Genomic DNA, 17565 nt, shown 5'->3' on the forward strand with positions numbered 1-17565 from the left:
AACTTGGAGTTTATGGAGGCTGCAGCCGTGGAAAATGAAGATCTCTTCTGTGGTCTTCGCTCTCCTGACTCGAGCTCTCTTTGGAGGTAGGAAACATTGGTGTTGCTTCATACCAGAGGATGTGGGGAGGATGAAATGTTTTCCACTGCTGCTCACAGAAGTGCAGCAGAAAACATCTGGGCCTCAGGAAGGATGTGAGCGGGATGAAGAGGCTCCGTCGACCTCTGCTGGTGCTGGGCCCAGGGTGTGTTCTGAAAGATAATCAGCACTCTGAGCTGCGTTTGTTTGCAGATGAACGCGAGCGTCAGCAGGACTTCACACTCCAACATTTCCAGCGATTTCAACCCTTGGCTGTGGGAATAGGCTGGAGGTCAGCTGCTCACCTGTGTTTTATTTCAAACCTGAATGAAAGACAAGACTGCCAGAGGTCTGAATGACAAGCAGGACCAGAACCACTGAGCCGTGACAGCAAAGTGCTGATCCGGCGTGATGGGTTGTCATGCAACACATGAGGCAACGCCGTTTGTTCCTCAGTTTCGTCCAGACAATCCGACCTCGTCAGCAAAAGAAGGCAGACGGAGACTGCAGGACGGGGACTGTGTGGCTGCAAACACCCGCGGTGCATTAGTAGTAGAAGTACTGCTCCCTCCTAGTACTTGATGATGGAGGGAACAACACTTACTGTAAATGATCTTTGCTGTAAACTGTAAAGTTACCATGGACACAGTGAGTTAACCCTGGCAGAGCATTGTTGACTATGCAGTAACTAACAGCTGTTGAGGTACGTTTACTCTGAAGTGCTTCAGTGTTAAGCAGCTTGGAGCTGAAATCAGCTGAAGACAACGAGTGACATGAAGCTCACGTGGGCCTCATCCAAGTATCAGTACTGCAAAAACAGAGCTCCTGTGCGTTCACTCAGATAAGAAAGATCAGTCAACCTGAGAACTGCGTCATTAGACTCATGAACAAACTTGATAATAATGATAATAATGATAATAATAATAATAATAATGATGATCATGAGGATACTTGTGGCTTCATACGCCGAGCCTGACGACAGGAATCAGTTACCTGCAGTTAAAAGGGAAGACGCTTGATGATTAGTGAAGTAAACGTGACACTGCTGATGAAACTCGTGACACAATAGTGACGAAACTCTGGGCTTCACTCAGGAAGGCCCTCTGACACAAAGCGTGACTTATTTAGCCCTCAGTTTAGTGTTACAGGCAGGAAACAAAGCCTGATGCTGGTTGTATCTGCAGTCCAGCATCGGCCCACAGGCTTCGCTTCCTGCACAACTGAACCGAAGACTCGTCATCTCAGTCGCCGCTGTGTCAGAACAAATGTGTGCGTGCGATGGTGAGCCCTCGCCTGGCGCCTGCAGTCGTCGTGAACGCAGCTTCAGTCATTTACTCAGTTAATCTAAATGCCAAATCTGTTTTTCAATCTTTCCATCATTTCTGATGTTGAGAAAATGCTGCACTTACAATTAGATTTTCATCATTACACATTTTCAAATATCAGCAGTCATAATCACCATTTAATGCTCAGAAGAGATCAGCAGCTGCAGCGCTGAGATTCGAGTAAAATATTCCAGATTCTGCATCCTAATCTGGTGAATGGGAGGTTTCCCATCAGCCCACATGACTGTGATTGTGGCGTCAACATCAATGAAGCTCCTCAGCTCTTGAATCTGAGTCCTCCAACATACCAGCACAACCCTTGAGAGTTGCTGAACCGCACAGCCAGACCCCGACTGGATCCACTCAAGAACTGACCTGCATCAAGTCCATCAACTCCTGATGCGTCTTGACGGTAGATTCGGGTCAAACTCATGTTTGATTCTTTCTCCACAGATTTGTGTCTGGCCATCAACGTCACCATCACGCCGTCCCCCGTCACGGTGGCCCAGGAGGGCCAGAACATCACACTCTCATGTGTTGTGTCCCAGCGGCGTCGCAACGCTGCTCTACCCGTAGTTAAATGGACATTCCTACCAGCTGGGACAGAGCGACCCGAGGACGAACTTCTCATCGCCCGAGTCAACATGAGAAAGGCTCGTTTCTATGGCAACTATACCAAGAGTTTCTCGTGGCCGAAGATGAAGCTGACGGTGGTGAAGCAGGGGAAGGTTTTTGACCTGCTGATCTTGAACGTGTCCGAAGGGGACCGGGGGCTCTACATATGTCGGGTCCAGGAGTTCAAAAGGCACGAGGACCGCTGGAAGGCGTCATCCAACTGCACTGCCGCGACCGAACTCAGAGGTGGGGGGGGGGCTTTTCTCATCAGGGCTGTAGATTTGTTTTTCACGCCACCTTAAAGCCAGGCAGCAGCGTTCATGTCTTGCAGGGCATTGTGACGGTATAATATCTGCAGTTTGCTATCAAAAATTTAAAAACCTGTCATGAAACTCCTCCAACAATTTTCCACTTTGCATTCCGATGCTTGGAATGTTCTAAACAGTCATGTTTTCCCAAATGACTGAGCAGCGCCGAGTGGTTCAGACGACTGAGCCTCGACACAGGCAAACCGGCCAGAACCGGCTAACGGGCCACGGGCCTGTGAGAGTTGTCTTCGTTCATCGCTCCGTGACAGACAGTGACTCAGCTAGAGAGACGCCTCCTGTTTCGTAAGACTTCCTGTGACATTTAGCCATGGAGGGTTCAGCAGATGGTGCGTAAGGATAACGGCAAAGAAATGCTGCAGATCCTCGAATGGCAACGTTTTCTTTGCCAAAGCTGCTTTCACACGTGCATGATGTTCTGTTGGCTGCGTTCTGGGCCTGAACCCTCGCCATAGTAGAAATGTGGTATACGATCGTCTGCTGAGAGCGTTGTTAAGTGTTTATCATCGTCTGTGGGGGGGTTGGGGGGTCTGGAACCTCTGAGGGGGAGAAACCAGCAGCTGTGGTGACTTAGGATGACATCACTGTGTTTGATGATGCTGGGCGGAGCAGAACAGCTACTGGTGCCACCACAACACAAGAAGTGTCAAAATCAATTTTGACAAAAGTGAGACTACAAACTGACACCGGGACGTCTCATGGCTGGAGCTGTGTGTGTGTGTATGTGTGTGTGTGTGTGTGCGTGTGTGTGTGTGCGGTCCATTAAATCTCTGTTGGTCGGGACTCTAAATGACTGTCATGCTCTGATTTTGCAAAATCCCTCCGATATATTCTGAAGCAGTTGGACGTCTGTGGGTTTGTTAGTTTAGGGAACTCCCAGGGAGCAGACGAGGAGCCGTCCCACTGGGCGAGGAGAGCTCCAATCAGAGGAGCCGGCGTCACCGTCGGTTCGTGGTGGAGAACGAGATGTTGGAGAAAGAGCAGGGCACTGGTGTGCTGACATCACTGCGGCGCTCACATGATGCAACGAATGACACAAAGTGGTATTATACTGGAGAAAGAGCTCTTCACTTTCATGGAACCAGACACAAAAGTTACAAGCTTTGGATTTATTTTAGACCAACATTTCCATCAGATCCTACTTTGAGGGGACTCACGCTCTCTTGTCTTCTCTTCAGCCGCTGCATGTGTCAACCGTTCCGTCTTCACACTGCACGTTAGCAGCTTGTGGGCTGAAATGAGTTTATCAGCTGTGGCCAGCAAAGCATTAGCCAGAAAGCTGAGCTACGGTGAGCACCCTGAGTTCCAGTAAAGGCTGGTTCCTTGGTAGTTCTGGGTCTTCTGGTGAGGGGCAAGATTTGTCTCTTGATCTGTGTGGAGATAAAACCATAAAGAGAGAATGCAGGTCATGAACAGACCCTTCAAGAACATTCTACACAAACTGTGGTAGATCAGATGTGTGTGATATTTCATCGTACCAAAACTTGTTTTCCAAAAGGTTAAATAAACACCTCAGTGGTCAATGACCAAAGGTTGTTCCTGATTCTTGTTTTGAGACATTTTTAATAGACTCGTGCTAACATTCTGTAAAATGCTTTGAATGAAGCCTCACACTTGTTGGCTGTTTCAGTCTTTACACTGTAGTCATAACGTTGCTCTTGGACTTTGAGATTTTTAGTGGGAACATTAACGCTTTGGTTTTTGTGCTCTGTCGTTCCTTTGTTTGTTTGTGTTTTAGAACTTTGACAACTCCTGTTTTATTTTGAAATGTCCTTCCCCGTGTGTATTCGTGGTACATCCTGTCTTTGTTTCCATCTTGTCTGACTGGTTTAATCTGTGTCTTCTTCGTTGATTGGAACTTCTCTGCTACAGTTCTGTCTCCTTGCTACGTCAATCATTGAGTTTCTGTTTGGTTCTGTTTCTTTTGTCTCTTATGTTTGACATTTATCTGGTGCCTCTTGGTGCCTTTGGGTGCCTCCCGGTGCCTCTTGGTGCTTCCTGGTGCCTTCTGGTGCTTCTTTGTGCCTCCTGGTAATTTCTGGTGCCTTCGGGTGCCTCCTGGTGCCTTCTGGTGCTTCTTTGTGCCTCCTGGTAATTTCTGGTGCCTTCGGGTGCCTCCTGGTGCCTTCGGGTTCTTCCTGGTGCCTTCGGGTGCTTCCTGGTGATTCTTGGTGGCTCCTGGTGCCTCCTGGTGCTTCCTGGTTCCTTTACGTGCTTCCTGGTGCCTCCTGGTGCCTTCGGGTGCTTCCTGGTGCTTCTTGGTGGCACCTGGTGGCTCCTGGTGCTTCCTGGTGCCTCCTGGTGCCTCCTTTGCCCTCTCAAGTTTCTCTGTTGTGTTTTTCAACTTTAGCTCCAGTCTTTTAGCTCCTCATCTCATCCCTCACCAACCTGGCACCTTGGTAGAAATCAAAAGGCTCCTCATTGTTTGTATTTTCAAATTTTGCTCTTGTTAATAGAGAAAAGGCTCAAACTAATGCGTTTGATCAATGTGTCACTGTCCAGGTAGAACTTCCAGGTAAACCTTCTTACATCTAAGAGGAACCTTGACTGAGACATGACCTGAAGGCATCAGGAGGAACTTTGGATACTTAGGTTACTCCTGGAGTTTGTTGGTTTTTCAGAAAAATATTTCTAATTCAGTAACGAATCCAAAGCCCCATCATGACTCATCACCTTAAGCTATGATCGTGGGCGGAGTCTAGCCACGTGTCACTCATAAGGGATCAGCTGTAGAGACTCTGCCGGCTGCTTTTGTCAGGGAAGTCTGAGTTTCTGGGGACACTGATGCTAATGCTAATATTAGCGTCATCCTTTGGTGATTCTCTTCACTCCGTTGCTCCTCCTCCCCCGCACCGCTAAAACACTCACGGCGTTCTTCTCCACTTTCATCAACATGAGATGCAGCTCACCACATTTTCCATGGATGCGATCCTGCAGCCTGGGACTCTGGAGGAATCCTGAGCCAATTCTGGGCCGGGCAGACCTGGACTAGAGCTGTTGACGTTGGCCCTGTTGAGGAGTTTCCCTCCCAGAAGCAGGAGGGAGAGAGAGAGACTCAGCAGAAATGGAACCAGAGATAGTGGTGCTGAGGAGGGTTTGTTTGCTGTGACAGTCGAGTGGTTCTTCCCGCTCTGTGGTCACGGATGTGGAGAACTATTCTCAGTCAAGGAAGAGTCGTATTATTGAAGGAAATACTGCATTTAGACAAAGTGCTACTCAGAATGATGTGAGTCAAAGTAGAAAAGGAGCGTTCAGGCTTGGGAATGTGGAAGAAAGTTACTCAGGTGCTCGTTCAGCGAGTGGAGCCTGTGTGTTCCTCTGAGTGAGGCAGATGTATGATCAACACCTCTGGATCTGCTCGTTGGGTCTCAGACGGCTCTGTTATCGTTTGTTGATGTCTGAGTAGAGGCTGGAGGTTGTGTGTGTTCATTCACTGTAGTTCTGTCTGGATGACTTGGGACTAAAACATGTATGAGGAAATCTGTTCAAACTAATCTTTATTGACATATTCTCAGCTGTGATGGTGTGTGTGTGTGTGTGTGTGTGTGTGTGTGTGTGTGTGTGTGTGTGTGTTTGTGTGTGTGTGTGTGTGACGTAAGTGATGGTATTCCAGTGAACAGTAGGTGTCCAGGTGTTTCCCAGCCAGATCTCACAGGGGTTGTGGGGGGTATCAAAACAATCCCAGCCTCCTCTTGTCATAAACAAACTGAATATAGATTTTCCTGCATGACGAGTGATGCGTGTGTGCAGTTCATAGTTCACGGATGTGGCGAGCGGACAGAGACACCAGGGAAAGAACCCAAACAAAAAGCAGAGAAGCTGGCCTGTGTTTACAGTCAGAAAACGCTAATTCCCTCAGCAGAGTTACAGACTGGATCATTCACAGCTTTGTGAAGACACACGACTGCTGTGTCCTTGCCTTGATTCCCAGTCATTTATAATACAGTAAATTAGATGGATACAGAAGAGTGAGTCACTCGGCGGCCGATGAAAACACTGACTCCTTATTCACTTCAGCCCAGTGGACGGATGGCGCAAACAGGAACCAGCGCTCTGAAAGTCTGATGAACAAAAAAATAGTTTGTTGAATGTTTCCAGTGTCGTCGGCTGCAGTCGAAACCATTCAAGAGCTGCTGGGACAGAAGATGTTATCCAGACCAGGATAGAGGCACTTTTATTACACACCACACAGCAGCTTCTTCCCATTTTGACTATTCCAATGTATCTGAAACGTAGCGTGTCGGGATTGAGTTGTGAATTATCTGCTATGACGGACGGGCCAGCACTTACATTCAATCTTCATTTTATTTTCTAATTTCACATTGAAACGTTTCTATGTGTGTATATTATATATATATATATATATATATATATATATATATATATATATATATATATATATACATATATATATATATATATATACATATACATATATATATATATATATATATATACACATACATACATATATATATATACACATACATATATACATATATATATATATATATATATATATATATATTCACCCTCTAATGACAAGTTACCGGCATTTTAAAATATATTTCATTCATTTGAGTTTCCTATCATCTGACAAACGCTACGTCCCGGCATCAGCCGGTCAGATTAAGATGTTCTGGTATTCTGGTCTCTATAGACACATCCATCAAAAGGATGGAAGGCATGAACGTTTTCACTGTTCTAAGAATTTCTGGAGAGTAAAAGTTGTGACTAAACACTGCTAAATTTAGTTTTGTGTCTCCTCGACTTAGAAGCAATTCGGAGCATGGTTCCAAACAGTAGAATGTAGGTCACTTGTGGTCAGTTAGTGGTTTTCCAGATGGAGACTGAATCCCACGGTAACTTCCCAGGTCTGAGAGCTGCCGGCTCCATGGCAGCAGGGTTTTGAAGAAAAACAGAATCTAGGTGAAAGTGAACGTGCCATGACAGCGGCGTTTGGTGTGTCCTCGGCTGATGGTGACAGAAAAAGCTGTCAAATGGTTTCACTGCTGAGAGCATCTGATGGCGTCTAACGCATCAGTGGATGAGATGCCTGCCACTGCGGACTTCTTTTTAAAGAATCTGTCTGATGAGCGAGCTAAATGGAGACAGGAAGTCCATAATGACCGCTGTGCGTCGTCAGCCGGGGTATTTCAGGATACTCGGTGGGTGTTACTGCACGAGCTTCCTCCCGCCGGCTCGTCCAGACTACACCAGTGTTAGGGACGGCTGTGGTCACACTGGGAGGAGAAGGGAGAGCGTGTCAGCTGTATGGGAAACATCGGAGACACCGCTGGGATTCTCGTCACCCTGATTGGTGCTCACATTTTTGTTGGTCTGTAAATCAGGACCATAACACAAATACATCCCCACAGGCTGAAATAAGTAGAAAACACAGAGGAACTCTCAGGATGGGGGCCAGCGTGAGAAGGGCTTAAAGATGCAACCTCCTCACATTCAAGTCAAATTAATCTGGAGGTGTTGGGCGCCAGCGAGCATAGAAAGGCGCCAAAACAAGAACAGCAAACCTGGTATTTCAAAAATGTAGAGCAATGATAAACAAGGTACAACTCACAGGACAGAACTAAAACAAATGTAAAGGATTTTTTTTAAAAGTGCAGCTGAGGAAATCTGCTGGTGACAGTCCTTTAAATTAAAAACACCATAAAAACATAATTAGTATTGTGAATTATTATTTCATATTCATTGCTAGTAGCACTGCACCTTTGAAAATGAATGTTTTTCTCCAGCTGTGCCTCAAGTCATTGTCTATACTACAAAATCATCATTGGGACTTTGTCTCCGCCGTCATTGTGCACGGTTATGTTGGACAGGCTTAGCTGCAGTGGGCGGGGCTTATCAAAGACCTATCCTAATCCCCGCCTGTTTTGTTCTGAAAAGAGGGCGGGCCTTAGGATGGGTCAGTTGAGGCAGTTCATCAGCCTCTTTCAACAGTCTTGTTTTCCTCCATGCTGATGCTTCACACTTGACTGTCAAGCCAAAACATTTTGAGAGTTTTTCTTTAAAACGAATCAGAAAACACCGGAGAAAAAAACCCTCAGCCTCTCGTTGCTCTGCTGTTTATGAATGTGAGGAGGAAGTTAAAGAGGGAACATTGATCAGGCGAAACTGGAGCCTCCTGGACAGGAACTGACAGGCAGGGAGGAGACAAACCTCAGCGCGTTGTCTTCCTACAATTAACTTTATTTAAACTCCAACCAGCGTATAATCAAGCTGCAGCGAAGCCACAATGATGACCGCCGACTTCACGTTTCCCCTTCTTTCTCCTTGTAGTGCACGTCCTGCCCGCCTCCAAGGCCAAAGACAGCCTGTGGAGCTTGTTTGAAGGTAAGTCCTCATGTTTAGTGTGTGTGTGTGTGTGTGTGTGTGTGTGTGTGTGTGTGTGTGTGTGTGTGTGTGTGTGTGTGTGTGTGTGGAATGCCATGTGTTGTCGTGGACAGCAAAAATAGCCCAACCCAAAAGATGTACTGGAGTTCCTGAAATAGCTCAGAAAAATGTTGTGTTTTCCTCCTGCAGACGGTGTGCGCAGCGATGATGTTGTGTCCTTGTTGTGTTTCAGATGTGTACCTTTGTGCGGTGCTGATCTGCTCCGTCGGACTACTCTGCATGTGCATGTTCACGGTGACGGTGACTTGCCAGTACATACAGAGGAAGCAGAGGTTAAAAGGTCAGAGACAGCCGTGAGATCACTTTCCAATGACCTCTGACCTTTAGTTGGATCAGTGTCTCTTCTGTTGATGCCCTCAGATGCTGGGAACTGTAGTCAACTGTTCCCTCAACACTGGAACTGAAGCCACTTTAAACCCTCATCAGTGCTGCATCACCCTGGAGTTCCACAAGGGTCAACTCCTGGGCTTCTATTGTTTCAACTTTACACGCACCTGTTAATTCATAGCAATGAACTAAAAAGGTTATGCTTTCTTACCACATGAATGCTGATGACACACAAATAAATTGAGCTCTTTCACCAAATGTTCACGAATAATTTGATGCCTTGGAAAGTGCATCAAATTTGTAGTTGAATGCTCCAGACCATCCTCTTGTCTTTCTCCCAAAGGAATAAAAATCCAGTGAGAAACCTCCGTGGATTCTGATGTCAGCAGTCACATTATGTCAGAAATAAAAAAGACCTAACAGCTTAAATATATCACAAAGATCCTCAATGTGATGTCAAGGTCTGATCCGGAGAAACTGGGACGTTCCGCAGCCTCTAGAACGCGTTCTCTTACTCAAACCAAAAAAGTGTCTCTAAATACGCGCTTGATCATTTCAAACCCTCCAGACTCGTCAAGCAGCTTTAAGTTCTTATGCTCCTCAACTCTGGAGCCGGCGTCCTGATGACGCTGCTGCCAGAACTGACAACACATGAAGATCAGGAAAAAGTTTCTCGTTTACCTCAGCGTTTCCTAAAATAAGTGTCCTCCACTGATCCTTTTGCTGTGCCACATGAAAAGCTCCACTATTTATTCGCTTATAATGGAAGTTTAATTTCACTATTATGTTTCTAAATGGGTTTTTCTCTTTGCAGATAATTACCACTTGGTCAAAAGCCCTCAGAACAGGTAAGACTTCAGCCTAGTACGTTCTCCTTCTACCCATCCGTTTCCTACACCCTGGACGGGTCTCCAGTGTCTTGCTCACACTTGGACATGGTCACCAGGGGAAGTGGGGATCGAACCAGCGGCCCTTCAGTTGCTATACGACCACTCTACTTCTGAGCCACGCCGCCCCTGAGCCTCGTACAGCTTTGATTAAACTTCATTAGCAAAACTAAAAACTGACAATTAGTTTGAAACGCCACTGATGGACGTCACGCTGAAATGCGCCTGTGGTGACATCAGAATTTTTCTTCCTCCAGCCGTTGTTTATTAGAGGCGCAAATCTACAGAGTAACGGAGAAACGTCTCAACCTTCAGGTGTGTTTTAGGTCAGATGATACACCTGTGCGTGCGTGCGTGCGTGTGTGTTTAGCAGTAATCAGGCAGAAGCAGCAGCTCCCAAGAAAAACTCAGTGCACAGGATAATTATTACACATATAAATTCCACATACGCCAAAATACATGACTTAGGTGACGTGTAAAATTGTTGAAGTTTATTTAATAATCGTCTTGAATTTAAAAGCAAAAGTCTGGTCGTGTGTTCCAGCTCAGGAGAAACAGTCACCAGTGTAGCCAGCGTGTCTCCTGCTCTGCCCAAGAAGGAGAAGAGATACAGGAAGAGGAGGAGCAGAGATCACCAGGAGGAGATACCGCCGGAGATCCCAGCCAAAGGTGCGCGCTAATCTGAGAGCGCATGACCACACAACCTCTGAGCTGGACCTGCATCTTTGCCTGTTGTAACTTGTGACTCATTTTAGCCCACAAGCAGGGCCAGCAGAATGCGAGTCTGTGTCTGTGTCAGGTTTCCAAACAAGAGTTGACGCATCAAGTTACAGAGGCACATTCTGAAGGGGAAAACGTTCCCACGGCTCGCATTCACTCATCGGCCGATGGGATCGTTCCCATCAGCTCAGTGTCAGTGGTACAAACAGGAATGGCAGAGAAATCCTCTCAACAGCTGAGCCTGGCTGTGAAGCAACACTGGCTTTCTTGCCATACACATCTAAATTATTAGAATTATTATTTTTATAATAATTATTATTATTTTCTGTTACAGTGAAAAACTAGTTTTTGTGCCTGTTGGTGTGTTTTAATGGAGAGACCTGTTTCCCAATATACACATGAATAATGTCATTATTATCATTATGATTATTCATGGCTCCACTAACTTTTGTTTTGTCCCTGTAGCTCCAATTGGAGATAAGACAAGAAAACCCAAACTTTTAAAACCACAACCAAGGAAAGTTGTTTTGGTGAGTACAGCCTCTCGTACACCCCCCACTTTGTTTATTGATACTGAATTAGACCCCAACTATAAAACAGTCCTAATCATTTCCTCTAAGTGCTGCTTTTGGATCCATAATACAAACAGACTTGAGCCCTGTCTTGTCTCTCCAACATGGTTCAGGTCTTTCCTTCTTGGGACTACTTAGTCGCAAAACCCTCTCAGATGAGCTCCTACCAACATGTGGAGTTCCACAGGGGTCAAGGCCTGGACCTCTGCGGTTTTAACTCTGCACTTGCCCCTTCACTGATATAACTGAAGTTAGGGATTGTTGCCATATTTGGATGACAAATGAATTTAAATTATTATTTTTCCTCAAAAGCTACCATACCAGACAGCGGCTAATGTCATTGTTACATATTTAATAACAAATGTCATGAAAGGTGCAGCACAACCTAGTTGCGCCTGGAATCAAGTGGCTCTCATCTCACAGTTTGGTGGTCAAAGTGCTGCAAGAGCGAGAAGCTCTGCTGCCTAAATCCTGGGCAAAAAATGTCAACCAAGGAAATCATCCACCATTTGGCCTTCCTGTCTTGGTCCTCACCAGGAGCCTTCTGAACACGAGGAATCAGTTCAACTCAGGCTCGTCATTCCCATCCGACACAGTCGTGTGTCAATGGACTCTGCAGAGACGCTACAAGTCCTGTAATTCGTCTAATGGAGTTTTGCATGAAAACCTTCCTGCTTATTTTCTCACCACTCACACCACATCCCTCCTCTGCCACCTCCCTCCCCTCCCGGTCTCCCCCCCTCATCCCCGTCTCCAAATCTCCAGCCGAAGATTGTGGAGGAGAACCTGACCTATGCCGAGCTGGATTTGGTGAGGCCGATTCCAGAGCCCAAGGCATCGCGTAGCGGCACAGTGTACGCTCAGATACTGTTTGGGGAACAGCAGCTATGAGACTTACACAAACACACACACACACACACACACACTTGCACACACACACACACAGAAACTAATAATTATGCCTTATGTACATAGCAGTGTTTATTTATAGCGTGAATTATTTTGTATTCTAATGGTGGTGAGAGACGAACCTTGTAATGTCTCAGCATAACAATTTTATGTTTTTATATGATATTTGACAGTTTTGTCTTTTGTCTGCAGAATCAAATGTTTTGTGTACTGGAGGATTTTTGAATCTGTGTAGTTTGTAAAAGTGAGAATGCAGTGAACGGTTTGGGGAGGATTTAGATCCAGTTTGATCGTGACAATCACACATGAACCCGTGTGATGTAGCATCCACAGCTAGCTAGGACTGATGCGGTACCACGATGATCCCATTGACTGTAAATACTTCATGTCAAGATTGAAAGAATGTGCTTGTAACCCTGAAGCCTAAATGCACACGTGATGTTTTACACTGTGGGAATTCTTTGGGATTCATATCAATCTCATATCTGCGCATTGAGTATGTAGTGGTAGCCCAGACTTGTTTGGCTTAGCTTAACTTAGCATACAGGGTGTTGCCATGACAGCGAGCTGACCTAGTAGCTACCAGGCTTGTAACGTTAGCTCCTGCTGGTCCTGTTTGAGAGTAAACTTTCAAATCAACTCTAAATGTGAGCGCAAGTACAAACACACTTGCACAAGTAGAGACAACTGACGTCTTCGTCAGAGCACATGGTTAGGATGCGTTGTGATGTCAGAACCTCATCTGAATGAATTCCATGATCCGTGCGCTACAGTGGCGACTGGTGTAGGTGGCAGCCTTCTGTTCATTTTACTCCTGAACACAAGTTCTGTTTATTTCATCTCCACCTGTTTCTTCTTCGAAGGCTGTAAGCAGCGGCGTCCTCCTTCTCTCAGTGTAGCCATGGCGTGCTGACCAGCATGATGTATCCTCAGATGCTTGTGAAAATTAGTGGTGCTGGGCTCTATCACCAGCACTCTGAGTTTGCAAAGACAGCAGGCAGCTTCATTTATGTCTTTTGTTTGATTTTAAAACAAAACAACTTGAACCAATGGTTCCTCTTTGTCACTGGCGATCGTGAGCGGGGAGGTGATTCCCTCGCCGACTGCACGTGCTGACTCATACACCAGCACTCATGGCTTGATGATGGCCGACTCTTTCACCATATCACCAAGCTGAAATGGAAGCAGCTGATGTAACAGTCTCGTTGGAAAATGCCAGTTTCTGTGAGATTGAGTCTTGGAATCATTCAGTGCGGCTGCCAAGAGTGCGGTGCTGCGTCTTGGCTGGAGCCTCTGGTGTTCTTATGATTAAAACATTACAAACGGTGGAATCTGCCATCGTGTGTGTGGTCTCCAGCATTTAAAGGACCCGGAATCCTCCAGTGGGTTTCTGACAAACAGGACAGAGGAACAGCAGCAGAGGCTCCGGCGCTCCCAAGTGTGTGACGAGGCCCAAGTCACTCGCGTATCAGTTAAATACACGACATAGCAAGAGTGAAGAAGTGAGCTGTAGGTGTGTATTTGGAGTGCCCTGCTTCCAGTCTTATGCTAAGCTAGGCTAATCGCGCAGACATTTAGTGATATTCTTCTCCAGTAAGGAGAGTGAAGTTTTCCCAAAATGTTAAACTGTCCTTGATTATGGTTCTAGAGGACTTCAACATGGAGACGTGACGGCTCCTGTGATGCTCCTCACACCTAAACTGTGAGAACCCAAACCAGAGAGAGCAGCTCACGATGAGACGAAACCAAACTTCTGCTCCTGTGAATGTGAACTGCTGCTTCTCCAAATGTGATTTCCTTCTGGAGCCTTCTAGATTATCTGCCTCTCAACATCTGTTTGTGTGTGTCAGCAGTTTACAATGACCACAACTCCAGAGAGTTGATATGAAAGTAGCCACCATTAGCCCCCCCCCCCCCCCCCCCCCAAGCATGGGAGAGCATGTCAGCCTTTCAACTTCTGCCAACATCTAACAGGCTGTTAGAGGCGCGCGCACACACACACACACACGCGCACGCGCGCGTGAACAAACGTGGCTCTTGAGTTGCAGTAAACTTGTTGGAACGTTGATGGAACTGTCCTTCCCTTCTTCACGTTCTTGTATCAGGAACCTTTACAGCCGCTTTGCTTTCTCACTTTCCATGAGTGTGAAACTGCTTCGCTCTCTTTTTCCATTCAATGAGCCTCTGGATTCAAGCATGGAAAAGCAGCACAAGTTTTTCAGACAGTGAATTTGAAACCCAGACACAAAGGCACCGTCCCCCCCCCCCCCCCCCCCCCCTCCCCCAGCACTGCCACTATCTTGTATGGCATCACCCGTGCAGATGCTACATGCTAATACTACGCCTGCCATTAGCCTGGTAACTAGCAGTCAGTGAACAAAATGATGAAATTATTTATGTATTTTATAACCGTCACTTCATGTCGGAGCTGCCTCACACCAGTCACACTGACATGGACTGCAATATCCCACCTTTTTCTCTCATGAGACAATATTCAAGTTAAAGGTGCAGTTCACCCAAAAAGGGAGACGCAGTCATCGTCGGCTCCTCCTCCTGCTGATGGAAGGTCAGGTGATGGTTTTAGTGCACAAACACTGCTGGACTTTGACAGGTAAAGGTGTTGCAGTGAATAATTAGAGAATAGAACCATGAGATGAAAAATTCAAACGAGCATGAAGGCATTTTATGGGTTTGTGGTGTATTTTTATTGTTGGGCAAATTATTCCTTTGACACGTGTCGCTAGAATGCACTCAGATTCCTGTTTCCATGTGACAGAGAGAAGACCCACACAGGTGCACACAAAGACATACACACAGACACACACAAACCCATGGACCCTAGGTACAGGTACCTAAGTACACATGTACAGGATTGTTGAACCCCCAGGAGACTCTGGTCCCGCTGTGCGTCGACGCTGAGCTGCCTTCTGTTGTTGTTGTTGTTGTTGTCGTCTTTGTGTTTCCTGATGCGTGCGTTTTTTGCTCCGTGTTTCTGAGGTTACTGTGTTCACTCTCATGTCTGGAGGATGTCAGACCGCCGCCGCTCCAATGCAGACAGCTGGAATGTTTGGTCAAGATAACAAAAAGTGAAATGTAGAAATGTAGAAGTTTCCAGGGGGGACGACAAGCTCTCATTGCTCCGTGTTTATTGTTGACGGTGGAGTTCTGACCACTCGTCGTTTGAGTGTACGCCATCAGGCGCTCGGGAACATAAACCTGGGTGAATGTGGTCATCTGCAGGCTTCCTATCAGCGCTGGCAGATATGTTTTCGTGACTACTGCAGGGTCATGTGACCAGGGACTGAATGCTGAGTTAAAGTGTTCCAGGTGCAGACAAAAGTCAGAGAGATCTCAGCAGCGGTTTGTGTTCCTTCCTGCCCACTGGCTGTGACCCTGTTCCTGACATGGCAGCAGCGTGTTGACTTCATCAGTCCATGCAAACAGCTCTGTTCTAGAAGTCGTGCTCTGGTACTGCTCCTCTCCAGCTCACCATCCCAAACACACCACCTGCTGGATTCTGTTCAGATCAGGAAGTGAGTCCTGCAGCCAGCCAGCGTCTGTGCTCATCCCTCCCTGAGAGCCACATTCTAGTCACACCCCTGCTTGTCAGGTGCTCAGCGTATCGTCTATGTATAGAATAACGGGCTCACCAACGCCCTTCAAACTGTGAAATGTAGTTTCTTCCAGACCACCGTGTCTTTAATGGGAGTCCACTAACGAGAAGCAGATGTGGGAGTCGTCCCTGTGTCCGTCTCTGACCTGCACTCAGCAGAACTTCTACATGTTTTCATTTTCACATCTCACCTCAGACGAGTGGAGGAGATGGAAGTGTGTGCACATTATTATTGTCTAACATGTCAGCACAAATAAAGGCTGTCCTACTTACAATGGTTGTTGTTTTCCTGCGGGCTGTTGTGTGTGTTTCTTCACACGTGGTGTTTCCCTTGTAAACATGTTTAAGATTCATACATGAAGAACTTGAGCTCTGCATCTACCCTTGTGCAAGCTGTGGTGCAGTGAACAACATTTCTTGGTGAACAGATGCTTCTGCTTTCCCTCAGATGATGACGTTGTCCTGAATTTCCTTTGCTAGATAGGTCTCTGCAGGAGCTCCGTGCTGGTAAGGAGGAGACGTGAGAGGAGAATGTGGAGGTGTTTTAATGAGAGACGGAGGTTTAAATGTTAGGTTGAGTGTATTTGAACCCTCCAAAGCATTTCCAAAAGGAAAAGTGGGAGGGAGGTTCACTGTGTGAGGCTAAATTAACCCCAGAGGTCGTATAAAAATGTCTCACCCACAAGGAAAACACAAGAAGTTGACGGAAAGAGACGTGGCTGTTGGAGGGAGGGAGTTGAAAAAATAACCAAAGTGTGTAATGTTTAAGTAGGTGTGTGTGTGTGTGTGTGTGTCATCAGCAGACACAAAGCTATTGTTACTGTTACTGACCTGCATGTTTAGGACGCTCACGTGCCGTCTCTCTGTCTGGAGAGGTGGAATGAAGAGAAACCCAGGCGTCCTGTGTGGTTCCAGATGTGGACAGACGACAATGGAGTCTCAGGAGTCGTACATCACTTTCACACTCCAAACTGGAAATCCTGCAGATCTCAGCTCAGGCCACTATGGAGGAGAGACCGCTTCCTCCAGGAACACCGTGATGTCATATCCACACGCTGTCATGAACGTAGGATGAGCAGGACTCAACTGCAGGTCACAGACCGGTGGGATCAGACAAGCGGGGTTTATTTCCAGGCAGAGGTCAATACACAGGTGAGCAATCAAACCAGGCGGAGGGATCCAAGAGGTCAGAAACGAGGAAGGTTCAGACAACAACAAGGCTGTGACTGTGGCCAAGAGAAGGAGCGCTTCTCTGAACGTGGGTCAGGAACGACGAGACACAAAGGCAGTGCTGATGGGGAGTGAGGAGCCACAGGTGCTGAAACACAATCAGGAATCAGGTGCACACAGATGGGGAGGAGGCAGGGCAGACAGGAACCTGGAACAGAGACAGAGGTGAGAACACACAATAAAACAGGAAGACAAGACATGAAACGTGAGGGAAACAATAAAACAACAGACGGAGGACATGACAGGAGAACAGGAACACTCAGCATGGAGGAGGAGTCACTGCGTCCAGCTTCCTCATAAACTGGCCAGTGAATGTTCAGTTTGCACACCTCTGATCACGTCTAACGAGCACGTCTGACGAGCACCTCTCCAGAGGCGGTTCACTCAACAGGGGTGAGGAGACACCGATGCCTGAGTGGCGCCTGAACACTTGGCAGGTGTGACAGGTCAGAGGTCAGCAGCCAAACCAGACGGTGGGTAGCAGGACTGGCAGAACCGTCCTGCTGGGTGTCGGCAGCGTAACCCCTCGTCAGATGAACCAGAACCCTTGAT

At 46.7% G+C, this 17565-nt stretch overlaps 1 protein-coding gene and 1 long non-coding RNA gene across 3 annotated transcripts in view; one reads left to right on the forward strand and one right to left on the reverse strand.

The window, feature by feature from the left end:
* Positions 1 to 16047, forward strand: vstm4b (V-set and transmembrane domain containing 4b). The gene is made up of 8 exons (XM_086195607.1): positions 1 to 86; positions 1857 to 2264; positions 8642 to 8695; positions 8928 to 9035; positions 9897 to 9930; positions 10514 to 10638; positions 11155 to 11219; positions 12027 to 16047. Exons 1-8 carry the CDS (start codon positions 35 to 37, stop codon positions 12150 to 12152), a joined length of 972 nt encoding a protein of 323 aa, XP_086051733.1. The 5' UTR covers positions 1 to 34; the 3' UTR covers positions 12153 to 16047.
* Positions 14865 to 17565, reverse strand: part of LOC147239283 (uncharacterized) — a 13962-nt gene continuing 11261 nt past the window's right edge. For both annotated transcript variants that reach the window (XR_015111544.1, XR_015111545.1), the window contains exons 2-3: positions 16615 to 17161; positions 14865 to 16287 (exon numbers count right to left, since the gene is read on the reverse strand). This is a non-coding gene — a long non-coding RNA (uncharacterized LOC147239283). The remainder of the gene's footprint in view (positions 16288 to 16614; positions 17162 to 17565) is intronic.

Source organism: Aulostomus chinensis, chromosome 23 (genome assembly GCF_037954235.1).
Source record: "Aulostomus chinensis isolate RoL2024-O1b breed Wild chromosome 23, RoL_Achi_v1.0, whole genome shotgun sequence".
Classification (NCBI taxonomy): Eukaryota; Metazoa; Chordata; class Actinopteri; order Syngnathiformes; family Aulostomidae; genus Aulostomus; species Aulostomus chinensis.

Bases quoted from the DNA above. Each gene is read 5' to 3' on its own strand.
- vstm4b (XM_086195607.1), top strand. From the start codon at position 35: ATGAAGATCTCTTCTGTGGTCTTCGCTCTCCTGACTCGAGCTCTCTTT. The intron at 8,696-8,927 runs GTAAGTCCTCAT...GTTGTGTTTCAG, and splicing joins CCTGTGGAGCTTGTTTGAAG to ATGTGTACCTTTGTGCGGTG. The intron at 10,639-11,154 runs GTGCGCGCTAAT...TTGTCCCTGTAG, and splicing joins GCCGGAGATCCCAGCCAAAG to CTCCAATTGGAGATAAGACA.